At 51.3% G+C, this 19,789-nt stretch overlaps 2 protein-coding genes across 7 annotated transcripts in view; one reads left to right on the top strand and one right to left on the bottom strand.

Annotated features, from left to right (window-relative positions):
- TMEM161A (transmembrane protein 161A) overlaps nt 1-2,067 on the top strand; it is a 4,810-nt gene extending 2,743 nt beyond the window's left edge. Inside the window, 3 exon segments of the mRNA XM_019610077.2 lie at nt 1-124; nt 191-287; nt 382-2,067. The exon segment at nt 1-124 is cut by the window's left edge and continues 99 nt beyond it. Of these exon segments, the coding sequence (XP_019465622.1) occupies nt 1-124; nt 191-287; nt 382-638 (478 nt within the window). The 3' untranslated portion in view covers nt 639-2,067.
- Nucleotides 2,068-3,133: 1,066 nt separating this feature from the next.
- Nucleotides 3,134-19,775, bottom strand: SLC25A42 (solute carrier family 25 member 42). Of its 6 annotated transcripts, XM_010725029.3 has the most exons (9): nt 18,124-19,772; nt 17,578-17,678; nt 13,711-13,833; nt 12,206-12,317; nt 9,967-9,992; nt 9,057-9,223; nt 8,322-8,438; nt 7,686-7,837; nt 3,134-7,291 (listed from the first exon to the last, which is right to left on the bottom strand). In XM_010725029.3, exons 3-9 carry the CDS (start codon nt 13,792-13,794, stop codon nt 6,966-6,968), a joined length of 984 nt encoding a protein of 327 aa, XP_010723331.1. In that variant the 5' UTR covers nt 13,795-13,833; nt 17,578-17,678; nt 18,124-19,772; the 3' UTR covers nt 3,134-6,965. The 6 variants fall into 6 exon arrangements, with proteins under 6 accessions (XP_010723331.1, XP_010723334.1, XP_003213331.1 ...); XM_010725032.3 differs by lacking the exon at nt 17,578-17,678 and having other exon boundaries at nt 12,206-12,308; nt 18,124-19,774; XM_003213283.4 differs by lacking the exon at nt 17,578-17,678.
- Nucleotides 19,776-19,789: the final 14 nt, after the last annotated feature.

Consider the following 19,789-nt stretch of genomic DNA (forward strand, 5'->3'; position numbering starts at 1 on the left):
GTGTGGGCTGCGCCTGGCGGCCGCCCGTCCCCACCTGCAGGCTTACCTGTGCCTGGCCGAGCGCTGGGTGCAGCAGATGCGGAAGGAAGCGGGACGCATCGCCGCCGTGGAAATCCAGCGCAAGGTGCGTGCGGGGGGCCGGGCTGAGGGTTGGCTGTCAGCCACACCGCTGATGGCCGTCCGTGCGCAGATCACGAGGATTTACTGCTACGTGCCCGTGGTCAGCCTGCAGTACCTGGGGCCCATCATCCTCACCCTGCACTGCGCGCTGCTGCTCAAGACGTTGGGTGAGTCACCGCCGGGCCCAGCTGCAGGGCTCAGGGCTGGGGACATGGGGACTGATCCCCCCCCCGGCTACCGGCCCCTCTGCCCCACACACAGGGCACCACTCGTGGGGGTTGTACCCGGAGTCCCCTCCCGTCCCCATGGCGGTGGCCGTGGCAGCTTCGCATCCTGGTGGTGAGGACGGAGAGGACGTGCGTGCAGCAGTGGAGCAGATCACGGGTGTGCTGGGCGGCATCCTCACCCCGCTCTTCTTCCGTGGACTCTTCGCCTTCCTCACCTGGTGGGTGGCCGCATGCCAGGTCGTCACCAGCCTCTTTGGCCTCTACTTCCATCAGCACCTGGCCATGTCCTGACTGGGGAGCTGGGAGCCGTGCTCGTGTCCCATGCCTGTGGGGTGTTTGTCTTCGTCACCTCACTCCTGCCTCGGTGGGTTTCCCTGCTGCCACGTGCCTTTGGGACATGGGGACACTCCTGCAGCCAGCTCTTGGCAGGATGGGTTTTATGCATCGGGGTGCAGCAGTGCATTGCCTCCCCTTCTGCCACCCATCACCGCTGTGCCTGTCCCCATTGCTCCGGCCCCATGCGGTGACATTAGAGCCGGGTTCCCACAGTGGGGTTTGCTGCTGCTGGCTCCAAACCGTTGCCCAAAGCTCTGCTGCCAGCAGGGATCCCAGCAGGGACTGTCACAGTGCAGTGGGTTTGGGGCATCCTCACTTCCTGGAACAGACTTTGGGGTTTGCTCTGCATAGTTTGCCTCCCCTGGCTGAGAGCGTGTGTGTTTTTAGAGGGTCTCTGCTCCTCCCAGCGAGGTGGTCCCTCTGCTTGGTGTGAAATCCTTAGGCCCAGCAGCTTTGGCTGTTGGCTGTTTTAGAAATAAATAACCCAGAGCTCGTTTGGTCATCCTGGAGCTGCTGCTTTGTTTGTGTTTTGCTGCCCCAAAGCCCCTCCTGGGAGTGCTCTGGCAGCAAGGGGACAAGGCTTGTCCTGGGAACACAACCAGGCCAATATGGCTCTGCTCATCCCAGCAGGGTTAGGGGGTACGGGGTGTGCAGCCCTCCTGCAGCTCCAATGGGCTCCTGGAGGCAGCAGCACGGTGGGTGCTGGTCCAGCTGCATGTAAAAGGATTAGCAGGTCTGGGCTGCTCAGAGAAAGGAGATGGGCTCTGATCCTATTTGATAGCCTTGTAATGGTCTTAATTCCCTCTTGCTAAGGGCCGAGGTGAGAAAGCAGCTCTCTGCCCTGTGTTAACAGGGCTAATCCAGACAGCCCTCCTCCAGCAGTGTCCAAACTGCAGAAAAATAAAGGGGAAATTCCTCTCTTGCAAAGAGATGGGAAAACCTGAGCCCAGAGCAGCACCCTGGATGAGCAGAAGGCAAAGAGAAATTGAGCTGCAGCAGCACTGTCACCAAGGAGCAAGGAAAGGTGCAAGGAGGGAGATTCCCCTAGGGCCGGGATGCAAAGAGGCTTGTCCCATTAAGAGCCAGCCCAACCGCCTTGATGGCTCATTTATCTAATTTTCCTGAAGCATGTGCAGGAAGCAGCCGGGGGCTGAGCTCAGGGAAGGCTGGCAGCAGGAGGAGGGTTGCTAAGGCCTGGGGTTGTGCTGCAGTCAGACATGCAGACAGTTCCTCCCCAGAGATCTGCCCAGACGTGACCCTCTCAGGCAGGGACAATGACTGATAGACTCGCCAAGAGCAGGAGACAGATCCACCAGCAATGAAATTGGGCCACATCAAATAAAATGAGAGAGCCCCCCATCTTTCTCTCCCTAGAATTATTTCACTCCACGTATCTTTGCTTTATTTGGGTGATGGTACGGGCTGGGCTCTGCTCCACAAAGGGCCGCACTCAGGCTCTCAGTAGAGAGGAGCAGCTGGGACCGAGCAGTTTGTGCTGCAGAGGCTCTGCTGGCACCAGGATGCCCTGCTGTGACCTGTATTCCTATGGCGCACACCTACCTCCAGCTGCCAACGAGTTCCTGGAGGTCCTCCTTCGTGCCCCAGGGCAGGGAGGAAAGCAGCAAACCCTGCTCCCACCTCACATGGGATCCCCTCGCTCCCACCCCAAGTGGGATCCCGTTGCCACCCACCCTTACTGCCCACATCCTGCTCGGAGCAGCAGCACACTGCTGACCCCCAGCTCGCTCTGTGCTCAGCAGCACAAACACGGGTGGGGAAGCACACCCCAAACCCAATTAAGCAGAGGAGGAGATGCCAACCTTCACTTGCAGGATCAAAGCAGCAGCTGCAGGGAAGGTGGATGTGAGGGCTGTTGTTCAGCTTCCTGCAAGGGTTAGTGCACATTTCGCAGCCCGTGGTGCCCAGTTTCCCCGGGGATGTAGCAGGGAGTGCAGAGAGCTGCTATACAGCGCTGGATCCGTCCCCGCTGCCCAGCAAGGAGCAGAGCCAGCAAAGCACCACCACCCTACAGCCACACGAGGCCTGAAACGCAGCTGAAAGCACTGAAAACCCCAAGAGCTGAGCAGGGCTGAGCAGAGCGGGGGGACCCCAACTTGGGGGAAGCCACAGGGCCATGGCTGAGCCGACAGTGCCACCTGCTGCCACTGCGCACCCATCCCCATCCCACTGCAGCGCTGGGGATGGGCACCGCTGGGAGAGGAACCGCAGGGCTTTGAAGTTGCTGAGCTGCTCTTCCCCATCTTCCAAAGCACCCCCGGGACGTTCAGGTGGGAGCTGCGGGCACAGAGCTGTGGCAGAACCACGAGGAGGACGTGCAGCCCCAGCCCTGACATCACCACATTCAGTCCATCAGTAAATCCACCCAACGTGCCACGCTTCTCTCTCCAATGCACAAAGTACAACAGATAGGGCCCTTCAGAGCCTGCGAAGTCGATTAAATTTTTTATTAAATATACATCCTCTCTTGGCACAAATCTTAAAATATATAAACATTATATACCAAAGTGTCTTCACTGCAATAAAATAGAACTCCAGATCCAAGAAAAGCAGTCAGAAATCGACGCACGCACACACACCGATGGTGAGGACACGTCTGGACAAAAGGCATTTAACAGTGTTTGTGTTAATATATGCATAGACCACACAGGCAGCGAGCAGTGCTGGGACACCCTGCATCCATCACACGGCGTGGAGAGGAGTGGGAAGCACGAGCCCTGCAATAGCAAAGGCTGTTGTGCAGCACAGCTCCAGACCTCCTCCTCTGCACCAGCCCAGGGGAAAAGGGCTGGATAATGCTCATCCCGTGCCTTTCAGTGACTTTATGCCCCTGCTATCCTTGCCTGCAGCACAAAGTCTCCCCACATTGCTTGCACAGAGCACAGCACCTGGAGGTGCCCAAAGAGGAGCTGATGAGCAGCAGCGCCTTGCAGTGAGCCAAGGAAAGGCGTGAGGCTGGGCAAGGAACCCAAGAACCTTCCCAAAACCTTCTGCCCCATCACCTCATGCCTTTACCTTCTTGCCCCATGCAGAACTCTCCATGCCCATGAGCAGGACTGTTTCGGGGATCCCTATCAAAGCTCCAGTTTTGTCACTTTAGATGCATTTCAATGGACCTGATTTTCTCGAAGTGCAAGTGCAGAACTAAAGGTGCAGAAGCAGGAAGAAAAGACAAGGGAAAAAAAAATAATAAAAGCACAGGTGAACGTTTGGCAGTAATGCATTCGAGAAAAGTAAGACGCATGACTTGAAAATTAAAGCAAGGAATTGAACTTGGGGTAGTAAATTAGTTTTAAAGCAAAGAACTGGAGGATGTTCCTTTATGCTTTTCTCCTCAGAGCTCAAGGAATGGCTCTTGGCTGGCACACAGGCACCTCCCCTTCCCAATCACTGTGCCCAGAGCTCCTCAGACATTCATTCCGGGCAGCACAGAGATCTGGAACGTATCTCAATTCACACAAAGATTAAGAGAAGGGAAGAGAACACTCCGTTTCTCCTCTTCTACATTCAAACCAAGGGAAAAGAAAGAACTATTCAAAACAGCCCAAAGCGGTGACACAGTTATTCTCTTGCCCAAGAAATAAAAGCACCAAAACAATTACAGACTGAATTCAGATCTCTCTCCAAATAAGCTCTCAGCCTGCAGAACTTGGAGAAATGCGTTTGGCTGACAGTTCACTGAATTAAAATCAGGTGTAGCTGCTAATGAAGGAACAGCTTCCCTCAGCTCAGCACTTCCAAGCCAGGCTGTGCTTCAGGTCTCCATCCTCAGCTCAGCCCTCAGGCTCCAGCCAGGCTGCGAGGTGCCACAAACCATCCCCTCCATAGGATTTCCACTCACCAACACTCAGCTGCACACCCAGCAGGGCAGGAGGTGCCCTGCCTCATAAGACAAGAACTGCAGCGCTTGCCCCAGCTGGAGTGCAGAGCACAGGAGCCTGCCCGAGCTTGGGAGGCACAGCTCAGCTTCCTCTGCTGTCACTGCAGAAGTCATCAGTGCAGAAAGGACTGTGCTCAGCAGCCTCCAAGCTGAGCGAGAACTCAGTGTGGGTTGTACATATGGTGGGACATGCAAGCACACACCTACAACAGCCACTGCTTACACTTTTCATTGCTGGTCTGCACCTCGTTCCTGCTGAGATGCCCCAGCACTTCCTCACCAGGCCAAGCGAGACCAAAGCAAGAGCAGAAGTAATTGGCTTCTCCATTGGAGAAAAGAAATCAGAGCTCTTGCAAAGGACTGAACGTTTCACCCAATGAAGAAAACAGCTGATCATCTTCCATTAGCAAGGAAGCAAAAAGATAGAGAACTCGTGGCTATCATCTCTAACGACTCTTACGACGACACCTAACATTTAATTACAAGGTGAGATGGTGACTGCAGTCAAGTTTCACAATGGAAATCATCATTGGTGGGCTTAGAGGCAGAAATCACTGAGGTTCATACCCTGCCCATCCACAACCATTACGGTAGGATCGATCCCTGTCTTCTGGAATCAACACACACACTAACACTGCAGGATGCTGCCCGCCACGTCCACCAACTGGAAGCACAAGTGCTCAGTTCCTAGGGAAATATTTGGCATTAGAAGCGAGTTATGCTCCGAAGAACAAGTGCAAAGACAAAAGAAAGGAAAAAGCTATTTCTACCAGTTGTGCAATTACCTCCATTCCCATTAATAAAGCTGTGACAAGGGTCAAACTACAGTGACTAAAATATATACACCAGAGAAGGACAGCTTTTAGATTATGTCTTGTTTTTCTTTTATATGTTATCTCCCCTCTACATGGGTAGTATCAGCTGGGAAGGGATTTTTCATCTTGGCTTGTGGAATGGGATTCCCAGAGAACTCTAAAGCTCGTTGTGACCTCTTGCACTCCAAATTTAATACAGGAACAGAACATAAAACAAAGCCACCCTCAGATCTCCATTTCTCCAAAGCCTGACTTGAAATAGAAACAATGAAAGGTACTCTACCATTCATTTTCAAATTGCAACTGGAAATGATTGGCACTAGACACAACTTCTGAGGGGTCGGTACTGACTGTGGAGCCCATTCTCCTAAGGACACAGTCCAGAGGAACTCAAGGATTGAAAGCAAGTGGGTTTAGGCGTGGAGTAAGAACACAGCAGGCACCAAAGGACAGAGGTTGTTGGGAAGCAGGGCCACCAGGCTGCGTCCAACAGACACAACCAGCCTTTGGGGGCAGCTCAACCTGCATCACGTGTGCATCTTTGAGACGTTTGTTCCTGCAATGTGCATAAAGCAGCAACGATAATACTGAAGGACGTAACTGCTGAAAATTTAAGTATGTAACAGTTTCTTTTCTTGCCTAGGGCACTACAGCCAAATCCCTTGGAGAACAGCTGCCTTTAAGACCATGACGACAACGGAAGGTTCTGATGGCCTGAAAGCACTGCTGCAGTTCGATCCAATCCAGTCTGTGATCCCAGGCACAGCCCCCATCAATGACACTGACAGCAAACATGAGAATATGATTTACAAAACTGCTCAGAACTTTCCTCCCCTGCTGCCTACAGTCTTTGGTAATCTCAGGGGAACGCTGCACGCAAGGGAGATTTCATGCAACTCAACCCAGAAATGAAAAACAACACCTGCAAACGGGCAGCTCTTCCAGCCAGAGCTCACACACAGCTTCCAGAAGAAAAGAAGTGACCCGGACCTGTTCAACCCTGCTGTGTCCTGTTTTACAGAACTCGGTGCTCACAGGTCAGAGGAATGTGGAATTCCCGACAGATTAACTGGAATATTGCACTTGGCAGACTGCCTCCAGCAGTGCTCAGTAAGAACCGCCTCCCAGGACTGTGCTGACTTCCCACATCCAGGAGTTCATTCCGACAGCACCGAGTCCTCTCTCTCTCTCTCTCTCTCATCCCCACTCCATCTGCCCGGAGATCAGACCTGGAGCACAGCAGCACTGTTGTTTGTTTGAGGCTCCACTCCCAGCATCGAAGGACAAGGCAGGAGGATGAGGCAGCTTCTGAAGAGGACACCGTTCTGCGGAGCGGCGGAAAGGATGTCGTGTAGGGGAGGGTTAGTTGCAGGTTGAGGTCTCAAAACGACGAGGAGGCTCATTAAAAAAAAGAAAACCAAGCAACAACAGCACAAAAGGAACAAACAAACAAACAAGAAAGGTAAGTTCTCAGCTGCGGGAGAGCACGTACAGAGCGAGGGAACGCTAGCATTGCTCTTTCTACACGTGTCGTACTTTTCTCCAGCGAGGGCTGTGGGGATTAAGCTACTACCTTTCAACATTAGTGCTGTGCTGTAATTTACGGAGAAGGATCTGCGTCAGGTCAAAGGTTGTGAAGCTTATTCCCACTGCAATCGGACCTTTGACCCAATTCATGCTGAGTCCTTTGTACAAACCACGGATTAGTCCCTCTTCTCTTATAATCTCCTGCATGGTGAGAAGGATGGAGCTGTACGTGTGTCCCATAACCCCCGCCGTCTGCATTCGCCTGCGAACCACATCCAGGGGGTAAGATGCCGACTGGCCGATCAAACCTGCACAGGCACCGAACAAAAGCCGCTCCGGAGGGGACGGCTGCGATTTCCCACTGTGATCTGGGAAAGAGAAAGTAGCAGAGTGTGGAAAGCTGCTTGGCAGAACCGTGTGACTGAGGTCAAGTGGGCCAAGAGCCAAAGAGAGGACCGAGTGCCAGGGCTCCCGGGATGTTGTTCCCAATTTGGATGTTAGCTGACTTGGGAAGTAACCACGTCCCCTCTGCACTCGGGACTTGCAGGAAAGCAGAAGGTGGAAATGCTGCTCTTCTGCAGCTCGCCTTCTTTAAAGTCTGGGGTTAGGGAAAGGGACCAAGGGCACCCTCCACCAGCACAGAACTTCACAATTGGCTTCAAGGCCAGGAAGAGGACTTGCACCACAGAATTCAAACGCGTGAAATTGGCCCAAAGCCTTCACCATTCCATTTTAAAGCCAAAAAACCAAAGGATCCATTACCTGCATGCAGTTTCTTCAGTGTCTCATAGGTGAAAAAGCTAAGCCCGGCATACGGAATCACTCCCAGGATGGTTGGTGTAAATCCCCTATACAGTGTTTTCAATCCTTCCTCTCGGGATATTCGGATGAAGACATGAACAATATTGCTGTACCTAGCATGCAGACACAGGAAAACCAAATCTGCGCTAGTTAGTGCCTGCACATCCGGGTAATGTTTCCAATAGAGCCTTCTAAAGGATCAACAATTAATTAATTTGGCTCTGAGCTCATCAGACAGCTCAGAAAAGATTTCAGAAACCCAGTGGAGAAGCCAGTCCCCAGCTCTCCTCCAGCCCTACTGCAATACGCTGTCCTGTCTGTTCGTTCTCCCCAAGGCACTGTGCCTGCCGGCCTCCTAGCAAGCCAGCAAGCAGGTTTTTCTGGGGAGGTTTTTGTGCATCCATCTCCTTCCAGTCCCAGGACTAACCAGGGCTCTGGGCATTTCATCAGTGCTCAGACCCACGCAGTAACAACGTTTATTACACCAAAGGCTCCGAGCAAGAAGTGACCCAGAAAATGAGAATAAAACCATCTGACCTTAAAAGAAAGCTCTGCGTTTGTTCGTGGTGGTGGTACTTGCTTTCATTAGGCACTTACATCTCCTTCGGCGTGACAGCCATTCGAGCACGGACCATATCCAAGGGGTAGGTTAACATGGCAGCCGTTGTGCCTGCCAGAGAGCCAGCAATGAATCGAGGAAAGGGTGTCAGCGCTCTAAAGTAAGGTGAGAGAAGAGACCAAACAGATCACCTGGAGATGGTAATGCGGTGTGGCTTTTCAGCAGGACTCTACCAGCTACTGAATCCCTTCCCTGGCTGTGTGGGTACGGGTTGGAGCAGCTGTGGTTTGCCACAGCAGTTCCAAACTGAGGTCTCAGAGGACACTGAGGACAGCACATCTGACCTGGGCTGTCTCAGACACTGCGTGCCCAAGAGCGAGAGGCTCGGGCTGCATGCACTAAGAAGGGCTCAGCTAGCAGCAGAAGGCTGGGCCTCGTTGCTTCTCCTGCAGAGAAATGCTCTTCGCTTTGTCTGCCCACTCTCAGCATAGGGAAGCACTGACTCAACATCTAGGCCACTTCTTGCTCACGCCTCTAGAAAACAGAGTCCCCTCCCAAAGGTCTCCTCTGTGCAGGACTACAGACCCAGCCCATCGCTCAGCCCCCTCTCAGCACACTGCTCTGAAAGCCATTGCAGGAGGGGCTGGCACATCCCTGCACCGAGAGCTTTCAGCCCAGCAGGCCTGCAGAAAGCAGGGAATCGCGCTCCCTCCCTGCAACCCACAAAATGCTCCATCCTCCTCTGCAAGGATCAAAGCCACGCTGCATCTTACTTTCCCTGGAAGCCGTAGTAGCTCCCCAGGAGCTGCTTGTACTCCTCGTGTGCACAGAACTGAATGGCAGCATAAGGGATCACGCGCACCATGGTGGCTGAGTTCCCCCGCCAGAGACTCCAGAAGCCCTCGTTGAGGTAGGTGTGATAAATCAGCCTGTAGGCTTCCTGCAGGCAACAGAGCAAAGGTCAGATGGGACATCACGATAAGAGGAGTCCAAACAATAGAAGGGGAAAAGGTGACCCTATAGCTTAACCCCTCCAAAGCCTCCCTGCCCCCTACCCCAGTGAGCTGGTGTCAGCTGTTACAGCCCCGACTCCAAAATGAGACAACTGAAACCTCTTCTCCAGGGAGACTGATTCACATACGTTAGAGCAAAAACAGCAGGAGCAGGGAAAACAGAGCTTTACATCTTTGTTTGCTCTCTGAGGGAAAGGCACAGAGCCGGACTGATGTTTTTTACAACCCAAATTAATCTTCTTAGTATAAGACAGAAGCATTTGGATTATACATATTAGCACAGCACGCAGGGAATAGCCGTAATGCACATGCAGGAGAGCATCCAGCATGCCACGAGAGGGATCAGTCTCCACATTCACATTTCCTATACATCCTGAAACAGCTCTGGGGGGAAGGAAGCAACCACGGGAGGAAAAGGGAAAAGCTCAGTCACATCTCCTGCCACATCACAGGTAGGACCTACAGAATGAGGACTGGGTCCCCTCCATGCCTGGCAATGGGCAAAAACATCAGCAAGAGTGCTATAAACACTATTTCCAGTCCTTCCCTCTGTGCTCTTTCACTACGAGTGCTGCTCGTGAAACCCAGGTAAGTCACAAACAAACAAAAGGTGCTATTACTACCATTAATCAAACACTTTGGCGAACGGGAGACAAACACATCACCTCACCTTGGCAGAAAATCTTTTTGAAGACACTGAAAAGAAAAAAGTGAGCGTTAGGTCTCAGATCAAAGAAACCATGGCTGCATTTTAGCTAAGAAATGCAAATAACAGCAGAAGAATTAATGCAAGAAACAAAAAAATGGTGACTCTTTGTAACCCACAAAGGCTGCCCCAAGGTGAGCGCCACGAACAGCAGAGCAGGAGTTCATTTCTCCATCTGCTCTTGCAAAAACGCTCCATTTGTCACTTCTTCATTTAAAGGGCTAAAAAAAAAGCAAATCACAGCAGCAATTAAAGAAGGGCAGGAGCCCAGCACGGATTTGAGCAGCACATTTGCACACACAGGTTGCAGCCTAATGCCAAACTGCCCCCCGGCGCAGCGCTGTTAGCGGAGCTCCACGCTACGATGGTTTCATCCTCACAAAACTCAGACGAACACTCTGCTTCTTTTCTTGCATCCATTCAAATTGACAGCATCTCTTTAAGTATGTAACACGGGAGGCCTGGGGAAAGCCAGCTTTATTTGGCAGGCAGCAGCTCTGCTTTGTAACATCCCTGCAGCAGGAAGGAAACCCAGGCGAAAACCCGGACAGCAACGCTAATGAAACGTGGTTCCAATTAAGTCTCTGTTGCAGTTTCTTTCAAACTCCTTTGAGACTTGTAACCTCTCAAGTGTGTCAAACAATCACATGCAAATACATTTTCACTGCGTTGCTCCTTTATGTAATTCAAAGCTTTTTTTTTCTTTTTTTTGCCTTTTTTTTTTATAACTAAAACCACTCCGATAACCGCTCCGAGCTGACTCTGCAATGGAAAAGAAACCTCTTCCCCACGCCCATGGGGATTCAGTCCTCGGATCAAAGGACAATCTCCCACATTCACACGACCCCAAGATGCTTTCCCTCCTCACAGAAAGGGAACGGGGCCGTGGTGGAAGCCTCCAGCACAGCAAGAGAGTGGGAAACCCACTGGATAAGAAATTGGGCAGCTTTTAGTTATATCCTCTGCAGCAAGTTTAATGGGCCAAACCAAACAGGTCCTGCACAACGCGCAGGGCTGGATGTGTTAATTGTGATTTATACGGACAGCTGATGACTCATCCCAATTCGGCAGCTCCCATCTCACCTCTGATCCTGACATCCCAACCTCAGATGAACCGCAGTGCTCATCCTGCTGGGAAGCACAGCACGTCCCCAGTGCTCACACAGCCCAGGCTGAGCTCCCTGCAGCCTCACCTCCCTCATCTATATCCCTGCCACGCCAGGATTGGAAGTCACGTCAAATGAAAGTCAATTTAAAATTAAATCTCGTCCAGGGATTACAGTAAACCTACCCAATTCACTTAATCTGGGATGTCAACTGGATTTAAAACTCCCGGCCTCACCAAATGTTTATTCTACCAACTGGATGTGCCCTTCCCATCGGGTGATGAACACAGCTGGTGGTTCTTATGCTTAAATGGGGGAACTGGGAGGAGCCCATGGTGGGACTGGACCCCAAACCCCACTCCATGTACAAGCTGCTTCTATTCCAATTAGCTGAGTATCATCATCAGTTACAGACTAAGTTGAACAGTTCCAAAAAGCATTTTGCAATACAAAGCTAGGTATTTCATTGCATCCTGTAGATTTTCATAGTAGTATTGTAGTATTTCATGTAGTATTTTTCATAATCAATCTTGACTCCAACCGCATTCAGCTGGAATAAAACACAACTTATTAGAAAATGCTGCACATGCGAGCAGGCCTCCAGCAAGCAGCTCCATCACCTCCTTCCATTTCTACTACCTGACCTCACTCCCTTTCCCTTCACTTTGTTTCTCCAAATTGAACAAGCACAGAAATCTGAAGTGCTACCTCCTCGAATGCAGCTCTTCCACTGCCCAGCTGCTCTGCAGCCTCCCTTATTGCATGGAACTCTCACAAGCTGCAGCCAACTGTCCCCAGCCAGCAGTGCTGCACCACACTGCTCTGAAATAGCAAAGCTCTTGCTGACTACCACGAGACCAGGATCCAGGAGCACCGTCCAGATGAACAGCTGATTGACATCTGCAATAATCCCACCACAAACCAAACAATAGGTTTTCAGACTCGATGCACTGTGGCTTTGTGGCACTGTCACTGCTCTGTCACATCCTACCCACTCCTTTCAGGTTGGGGGACATTCTGGCTGAATACGTTTGGAGCTGGTTTGGTTTCTGGTAGCAATAATGTCAGAGTAGCTTGCAAAAGCCAGCAGAACTTACCCTGAAACATGATTTTTGTTCTATCCAGTGGAGCTACTGCAGTTTTGGCAACAGCACCAGCCAGTGCACCGGACATCAGGGAGTTAAGCACTTTCTTCTGCTCCTGGATACCCTGGAACAAAGCACTGCTCAGTGTGACACAGTCAGTCCTAAAGAGGAGTTATAATATTTTACCTTTGCTACAGCATTTCCTCCCCCCCAGGGACGTGGGTGAACCAAACTCAGGTGTGAGCATCCACTTTATCCTGCAATCTGCCCCATTAGCAAACATAAGCTCCACAATACAGCAACCCAATCACACACTCACATTTCAGTGCAGTATCTCAATGCTGCATCACTCTAAATTGTTTTGTCAGGTTGTTTGCAAGGACTTCTCTGCCCCTTTCAGCCCAATGTAGAAACGTTCTCTACCTGCTAACGTAATAAGAATGCTTTGGATTCTCTTGAGACAGCTAAAAATCAGAGTGGGTGTTTTGGAAATGTGAACGTTCCCTCCAAAACAGTAAATTCCAAGCGCAATAAATTCCTGGCCAGATCACCAAGAACAAAGATTAGACGTGTCTGCAAGACACAAAGTTCCAAGGTTTGCCTCCCTCACGTGTGCTGCCTTTCCCCTGTTCAGACTTCTCCATGCGATGGCACTGCTTATGACTGAACCAGGCACAAAGGGGCATTTCTCTCTTGCCCTTGCACCAACACACAAACCTATTTTGTCCCAAAGATCCTAGGAATAAAACACGGCAGGTTCCCGCTATGATAAATGGAATGGAAGTGTTTCTGTTATTGACATTCCTGCCACAGCTCATATTTATAAAGCAGCTATCTTCTTGTAACACATGGGCAGAAAGCAAGTAAATGACTTGAAATCTAACACCGTGAAGGTTATGGGCTGAGAGACAAGTCAACTTGAGCCTTAAGAATGTTAACTTCTGATATGCTTTGTGTTTCCATGGAGGAGTTAATGCCTTTCCCCTCCCAACCAGCACGTTTCCCAGCTAAAACATTAATTTTTTATTACAAAAACACACAGAAGGGAAAATGGAAGGAATCAATCCCTGCCGATCCGGTGCCACGCGCACAGGCAGCACTGTGTGAACTTCAGACCGAGTTTTGGCTCCATTTCTCCAGCAAAGTCATTCCACACAAGCAGAAACCCAGAGCTAAACGAGAGCAAGGTTCAGCAGCACCTTCCCCTCTGGTTTTCCTAACGGGAGTCCATGACAGCAGCACTGAGAGCACTGAGAGCACTGAGAGCACTGAGAGCAGCCCCCCTGGCTCTGTTCCCATCTCTGCCACCTCCAATGTAATAAGACATAACCCTGAACGAGGAGCACAGCCCTGCCTGCCCGGCCCCTTCCCAAGGGCTGGAGCTGCTCAGCCATCCTCAAAGTGCAGTTACACACTGCATGGCTTGGATGTCCCAAATCCCACTGAGATGCTCCCCCTGCAATCGCTCAGCTCTTGGTTCACCCCATGGCACGCAGCCCCCAAGCTCTCGTTCGTACCTCTGCTGGAAGATGAGCTGATGCAGTTGGCTCCACATCCTGCCCTTTGAAATCCACTTGACCTTCTCTCACACCATTACCCATACCAGTTGCACTTCCAAGTGGGCAGAAGGGCTCTGGCTCCTGAATGGAAAACAAGAACAAAACAAGTGTTAGCATCAATGGTAGCAAATACTCAGGTCATAAAAAAGCTGGAAGGGAAGGAAAGGGGCCAGCTCCAACCCCAAGCTTCCAGGAATCCATCCTTGGAGATGCAAGTGTGTGTACGACAGGGATGGGGCAGGAGGAATGCTCCGGTGCTACCTAAAACTGTGTTGTTGACCATATTCATTCTTTTCTCTCCCAAGGAACTCAGCTGCAAGGTCCAAAACCAAATGCATGATTTCTAAGGGTGAAGCAATCGACCCTGTTCTGTCCTCTTCCATTGCTTACAGTGAACATTCAGGCTGCCACTCATTCCGATTGCTCTGCATCACTCAGATACTAGAAAAGACATACAGAAATGTAAAAACCCAGTTCTGGAAAATGGAAATACATATTCCTAGCAGTACATCCCCAAAGGCACTGGGGGTTATTTTAAGGGACAGACAGCTCCAGTGCCCCACACGTGCCGTCAGTGCAGCACGGATGACATTACAGCAGCACACTGAGCACAGCACATCGGTGCCTGCAGGGCTCCCTTCCTGCACAGCTGCACTGAAAGACGGCCCTCCGAGCTCTGCACTGGTTCACAGATGGGGTGCAGCTACAAAGATCTGCTCTCGAAGCAGCAAGATTGCTCCAAGAGCCATTTTTCCATAGCTTTAGCTTCCATTCAAGGAATGCGAGTTTGGGAAATCTGGATTTCCCAACTGCTCCTCAGCATCCTGCAGCAAGTTGCTTCATCCCTGCCCCATCCCATACCTGGGAAACCCGAGGCACAACAGCTTGCTTACTGCAAAATGCCACCTGAAGAGCTTTTATTTCTCCTCCTTTTTAACAATCTCTAGCCATTAAATGCTTGTCAGCACCTTTCAGACTTGCTGACCTATTTTATTTTTTCCCCCTTGCATCGCTCTCATAAATTAGTGCCAGACTTCACTCTCAAAACCCCCTTGGCTGCAGCAGAGATGTTAACACAGAGCCAGAGAGGGCTCAGCCTTGGCTGTACTGGTGCATGACCAATTTGTGGTGATGGAGCTGTGTGCAGCCCACACTCACACTGTCCTTAACACTGACACCATTTGCAGGAGCTCCGTGAAGACATCGCACGCTTACAGCTCCTGGGGGTGTCTTCCAAAAGAGGAACTCAAATAATTGCTCAAATAACACCACGCTGCAATGAAAGAGAGCCCAGGGCACGACCCCAACAGCAGCAACGTTGGCACTTGGGAAGTTCTGTTGTCTGGTCCCATCAGACCACGTGCACAGACATCCCCATACGGTGGTGGTGGTTCCTCACTGAGTTATTCTGATGCCCGCAGTCTGCTGACTGTTTCTAATTACTACCTGTCGTTAGTTCCTTCTCGTCTCACGGAGCTGGAACTGCAAAGCAGTGCCCTTCAGCAGAGCAGGGAGAGCTCCTGGGCTGATATTATCCCCAGGAGAAATGTAGGTCACAATATCAGATTGATCTCTACCAAAAATAAACCCACCGAAATAGAACTTGTGCTGAAGAGCTTTGGAATGCAACATGCAACTGTTTTAAAACGGGACTCTGAAGGATGATTGAGAAAGATGACTGAAAGGAAACCTCTAATCCTAAACTGCTATTATTAAGCTTGGATCTATTTTGGAAGATGCAGACATGTGAAGGCGTCTCTGTTTGCTCAACAATCTTGTCTTTGATGCTATTCAGAGCTGTTTTCCCCTGTACTTTCAGTGCCTCATGCCCTGATCCTACAGCACCTGTCCACATAAATGCAAGCCCTACACTTGTGGAGCCTTAAATACAAAAGCAGCATCTATTCCTTGCAGTCCCATTTGCTCCCTGCAAAGCAATGCAGCAGTGCCTTGTTTTGGAGGTGGGTTGGATTCTGACTTCTGGGAGCTACCAAGATCTGTGTGTTACAAGTGATGACACACATCACAGACAGAAAACATAGCTTTGCTTTTCAGTTTCAGTCCAAATTTGTAAGGCTCAGCCATTAGGAAGCAGCCATTATCTGGCATATATACACACACATATATGAGCATCAGACTCTTTATTAAGCAATCCACAGAAACTCAACACGGAGCAGCTGGACGTGCTTTCACCCCTCACACTCCATCCAGCCCACACACATTTATTGCTCACGTTTCCAAAGCCACGGGGAATAAGAAGAAAAAAAGAAAGGCTGCAGCTGAGATTTGCTTTTTGTAACACATTGCTGCGTTGTTTCTGTGGCTGTTACACAAACCCCCACTGCAGATGCACAGAGGACCCCTCAGCAGAGCCGCCCCATCCCCTCGCAGGGGGGATCATCAGAAAGGAGAGCTGCTGGTGAACACGAGTTCCAAAGTTAAAGAGGTTTAATGAGTAACACCCGCAGTGCCGTTCCAGCAGAGCCCAGCACCCAGCTGCAGCCACCAGAGCACGGTGAAGATTCTTCATCGCCAAAGAAGAGGCTCAGAGATTGGTATCCATTCCCGTATTTCACAATTAAGACTTATTTAGAAGTTTGGTTTGACACCACTCCGGCCCAGAGGAAGGCTGGGGTTGGCACTAATGGCACAGGAAGGAATCCCACTGCCCACCCCACCGACATCCCAGTGCTGCCATTCTGCCACACCTGAACATCTCTGTTTACAGCAAAGCACCTTCACCACAAAAGCAGCCCCAGACATTGGCAGCTTCACATCACAACGCAGCCAGAAAGCAGCAAAGCCGGGCACCCGGCCCAGAAACACATCAGCACCAAAATCCACATTTGTCTGATGCTCCTGATAGAATCCCAACCTGTCAGAAAGCACAACTGCTCCCGCAGGAATGCCATCCAGCCAGCAGGAATACAGCAAAGCAAGCAGCCACCACCAGCAGCACCCATTGCCCACAGAGCTGCTCTCTGGGATGCGCCCACTGCTCCCCACAGCCCCGCTATGGGACCCCAGCTCCCCATAAATCAAAGCCCCGTTGGGTTCCATGCAGGTGAACTCACCCACATGACTCCATTCGGACCCATCAACCCTTCATTAATTAGCAGCTACCAACTTCTGGATTTTATTTTATTTTTTCCTTTTTGCACTGTTAACGTCTCCGCATCACCAATAAAAGCATAGAGTTCAAGTAGGGAAAAAAGAAAGCTCGGAGAGCTCCGGCAGAAACCCTCACCCGCTTTCCTAGGCAGGCTGGAGTGCAGCAGTGCCCCGGGAAGCTGCTCCATTAGGTTCCCTTCAGTTGTTAAACTGAGCAATTGAGGCTGACAGAGGCTGAGCTGCACCGCAATCACCGCCGCCTTAAATTCGCCCTTGGAGCAAAAGCATCTCAGAAAAATCACAGGAGGAGGGGGATGAGCTCTGCTGGGTGGTCCCCCGAGGTCCCTCATTGCCTTCCAGTTTGATTAAGCCATTAAAAATCAAGCCCAGTGATGCCCTGCAGGCTCAGCTCCCATCAGTCACATTCATCTTCCGGGTGCTTTCAGATCTGATCCCGAAACACGAACTGGGAGCAGCCCGTTGTGTTTTCCCTTTAAAAGTCTGTACAGAAGCTGTCAGCACAATTTGGAAGACCCGCTGACAACCTAATTAGAAGACTCACTAAATGATGGCACCTGGAATCATTTAGTTTTTTTTGGGGGGGTTCCTTGCAAAGAACAAAATAAATGCTTCTCCTGCTTCCCTCCCCCAGCCACAACTCAGATAAATGGATGGAGGAGAAGGATCCAAACTCTTTGCGTGGTTTTGAATTACCTGCCTGCTGCCAGGAGCACCTCAGCAGTGCTTTCCACAGCCAAGAGCTGAAGAGCTGTTTGTATCTGCAAGACAACTGTGTCTGAAGGGGAAGAGAGCACCTGAAAGGGACGGAATGGCAGAGAGCTGCTGAGTCTGAGTTTGTCACAGACCTCCTCCTTCAGAGGCAGAAAGCAGAAAAACAGGCACAGACAGCCCTGAGAGACGACCCCAGCACGGCCAAAGCCTCCCAGTTCAAGCAGAGATCAGTGGAAACACGAACAACCCCTGGTCAAACAGGAGCGATCTTTGCCCAGAACCATTTCAACAAAACAACCAATCATGATCATCTCCTTGCTAAAGAACAAACTCAAAGTCTAAGAAGAAGCAGCCACAGGTGGGTACCATTTCCCACAGTGCTGCTGCAGGCTGCTTGCACACAGCCTGAGCACCTCAGAGCTCAGTGCAGTTCTGCAGCCCAGCAGCACCAACCCACCCACAGCACAGACACAGCGAAGAGGAGCAAATCTGATGCCTCACCGGAGAGCAAAGATCACCAACACTCACCTATGTTGTCAGCTGGAGCGAGCTGCTCACGTCGCAGTTTCCATACAAGAAGTCATCTTCTTTCATAAGACAGCAGGAATATCTCTGTGTCACTCTTGGTGAAAGAACACTGCAGTGGCAACCAGTGGCATCAGTGTAAACCTCAATGCAGCTTCGTACAGTTTGGAGCAGAGTCACCAGCAGAAAGTTATTTCTGGTTCCTGAGCTTCTTCCTAAGAGGAAACCTGTCTGACCTGTATCAAACCCATCTGCTCCACCAGGTGAACAACTCACGGCTGCACTGCTGCTCATCTTACATTCCAGGTGACCTCTGCACAAAACACACCCTGGCACGCGTTCTGCTGGGACTGCCTGACTCAATGCACAAATTGCAGCTGCAGGTCAACAAAAAGCAATGGCTGCAGCTCCTGACTCATCCCACGGTGCTGTCGAGGGCTGAAAGTCCTCTGTCTGAAACTGAAGCAGCCGCTGAGGCTGGAAAGCTCCTGAAATGCAACAGCCTGGACAGTCCCCAGCCCCATACACAGCTGCTCTCTTTGAGACAACATTCACAGTTTCCTACGCAATAACCAGGGAAACAAAACCAACTGCTGAGAGCCCATAGCTCTGCTGGGGTGGGAAGGTGTTCAGAATGCAGCCCTGGGGCTTGGGACACCCAAATATCCCATTATTTCACCCAGAGGAGGTTGGTGTCCCTCCATCAGCCCACTGGTACCCCTGCCTGCTCCCACCAACACCTCTCTGTTCCTGAAAACACACAGCCTTCTCCAAACTGAAGCCATTTGGAAACCAGAACGTTTTTTAGAACACTCCAAATGCATCACAGCACATAAAAAAAAGCATCGTAAAAACACGCAATGCCCACAAACCATTCTCCAATCAATGACCGGAGCCAAGTGACAGCATGCTGCAAACCCTCTGTGTGCAATTAGCTCAATGAGCCGCCAGCAGGAAGGTGGCAGTCAGCAAACACAGCCATCCCGGACCCCTCCGAGCGTGGATTTCAGGGCCACGCAGTGCAGGCAGCACCGAACGCCCGGCCCGGGGCACCGAGACTGAAGCACAGAGAGCAGAACGGCACTCTGCAACTCTGCAAGAGCACTTCCAGAGCTCTCCGTGTGCCTTAAACACAACCTGAGACACTTCTTCCATTTGCACGTTGGAAGGCAAAGAGGGAAAACCAGCCCTGCGCTGTCAGTTTGGGCTCACGCTGGAGAGATGAAAGCAGAAGTTGGAAAGAGATGTCCGTGTTTAACGCCCTCCGCGTCCCCCGGGTGCCCGCACAGCACAGCAACGCACGCTCACGTTCGTCCTCACGTCCAACTTAGGAAACAGAACGACGAGCAGAGTTTGCATCAAAGCGCATCGGAAGATTGAGAGCGGCTTTGAGCCGGACGTGCGGGATGGAACGGAGAGGAGCGGGGGGACGGGAGCGGCACGGGGGGACGGGCGGGCACAGAACGGAGGGGAGGGCAGCGGATGGGATGGGATGGGGATGGGATGGGGATGGGAAGGGGATGGGATGAGCAGGGACGGGTGACGGAGGTGGGCGAGGACAGAGAGCACAGGGACGGGCAGGGGAGCGCAGAACGGGCGGGGATCAGCGGGGACAGACGGCAGCGGCCGAGCAGAGGGCAGAGGGACGCGCAGGGTTCAGGGCCGGCCC

Source organism: Meleagris gallopavo, chromosome 30 (genome assembly GCF_000146605.3).
Source record: "Meleagris gallopavo isolate NT-WF06-2002-E0010 breed Aviagen turkey brand Nicholas breeding stock chromosome 30, Turkey_5.1, whole genome shotgun sequence".
NCBI lineage: Eukaryota > Metazoa > Chordata > Aves > Galliformes > Phasianidae > Meleagris > Meleagris gallopavo.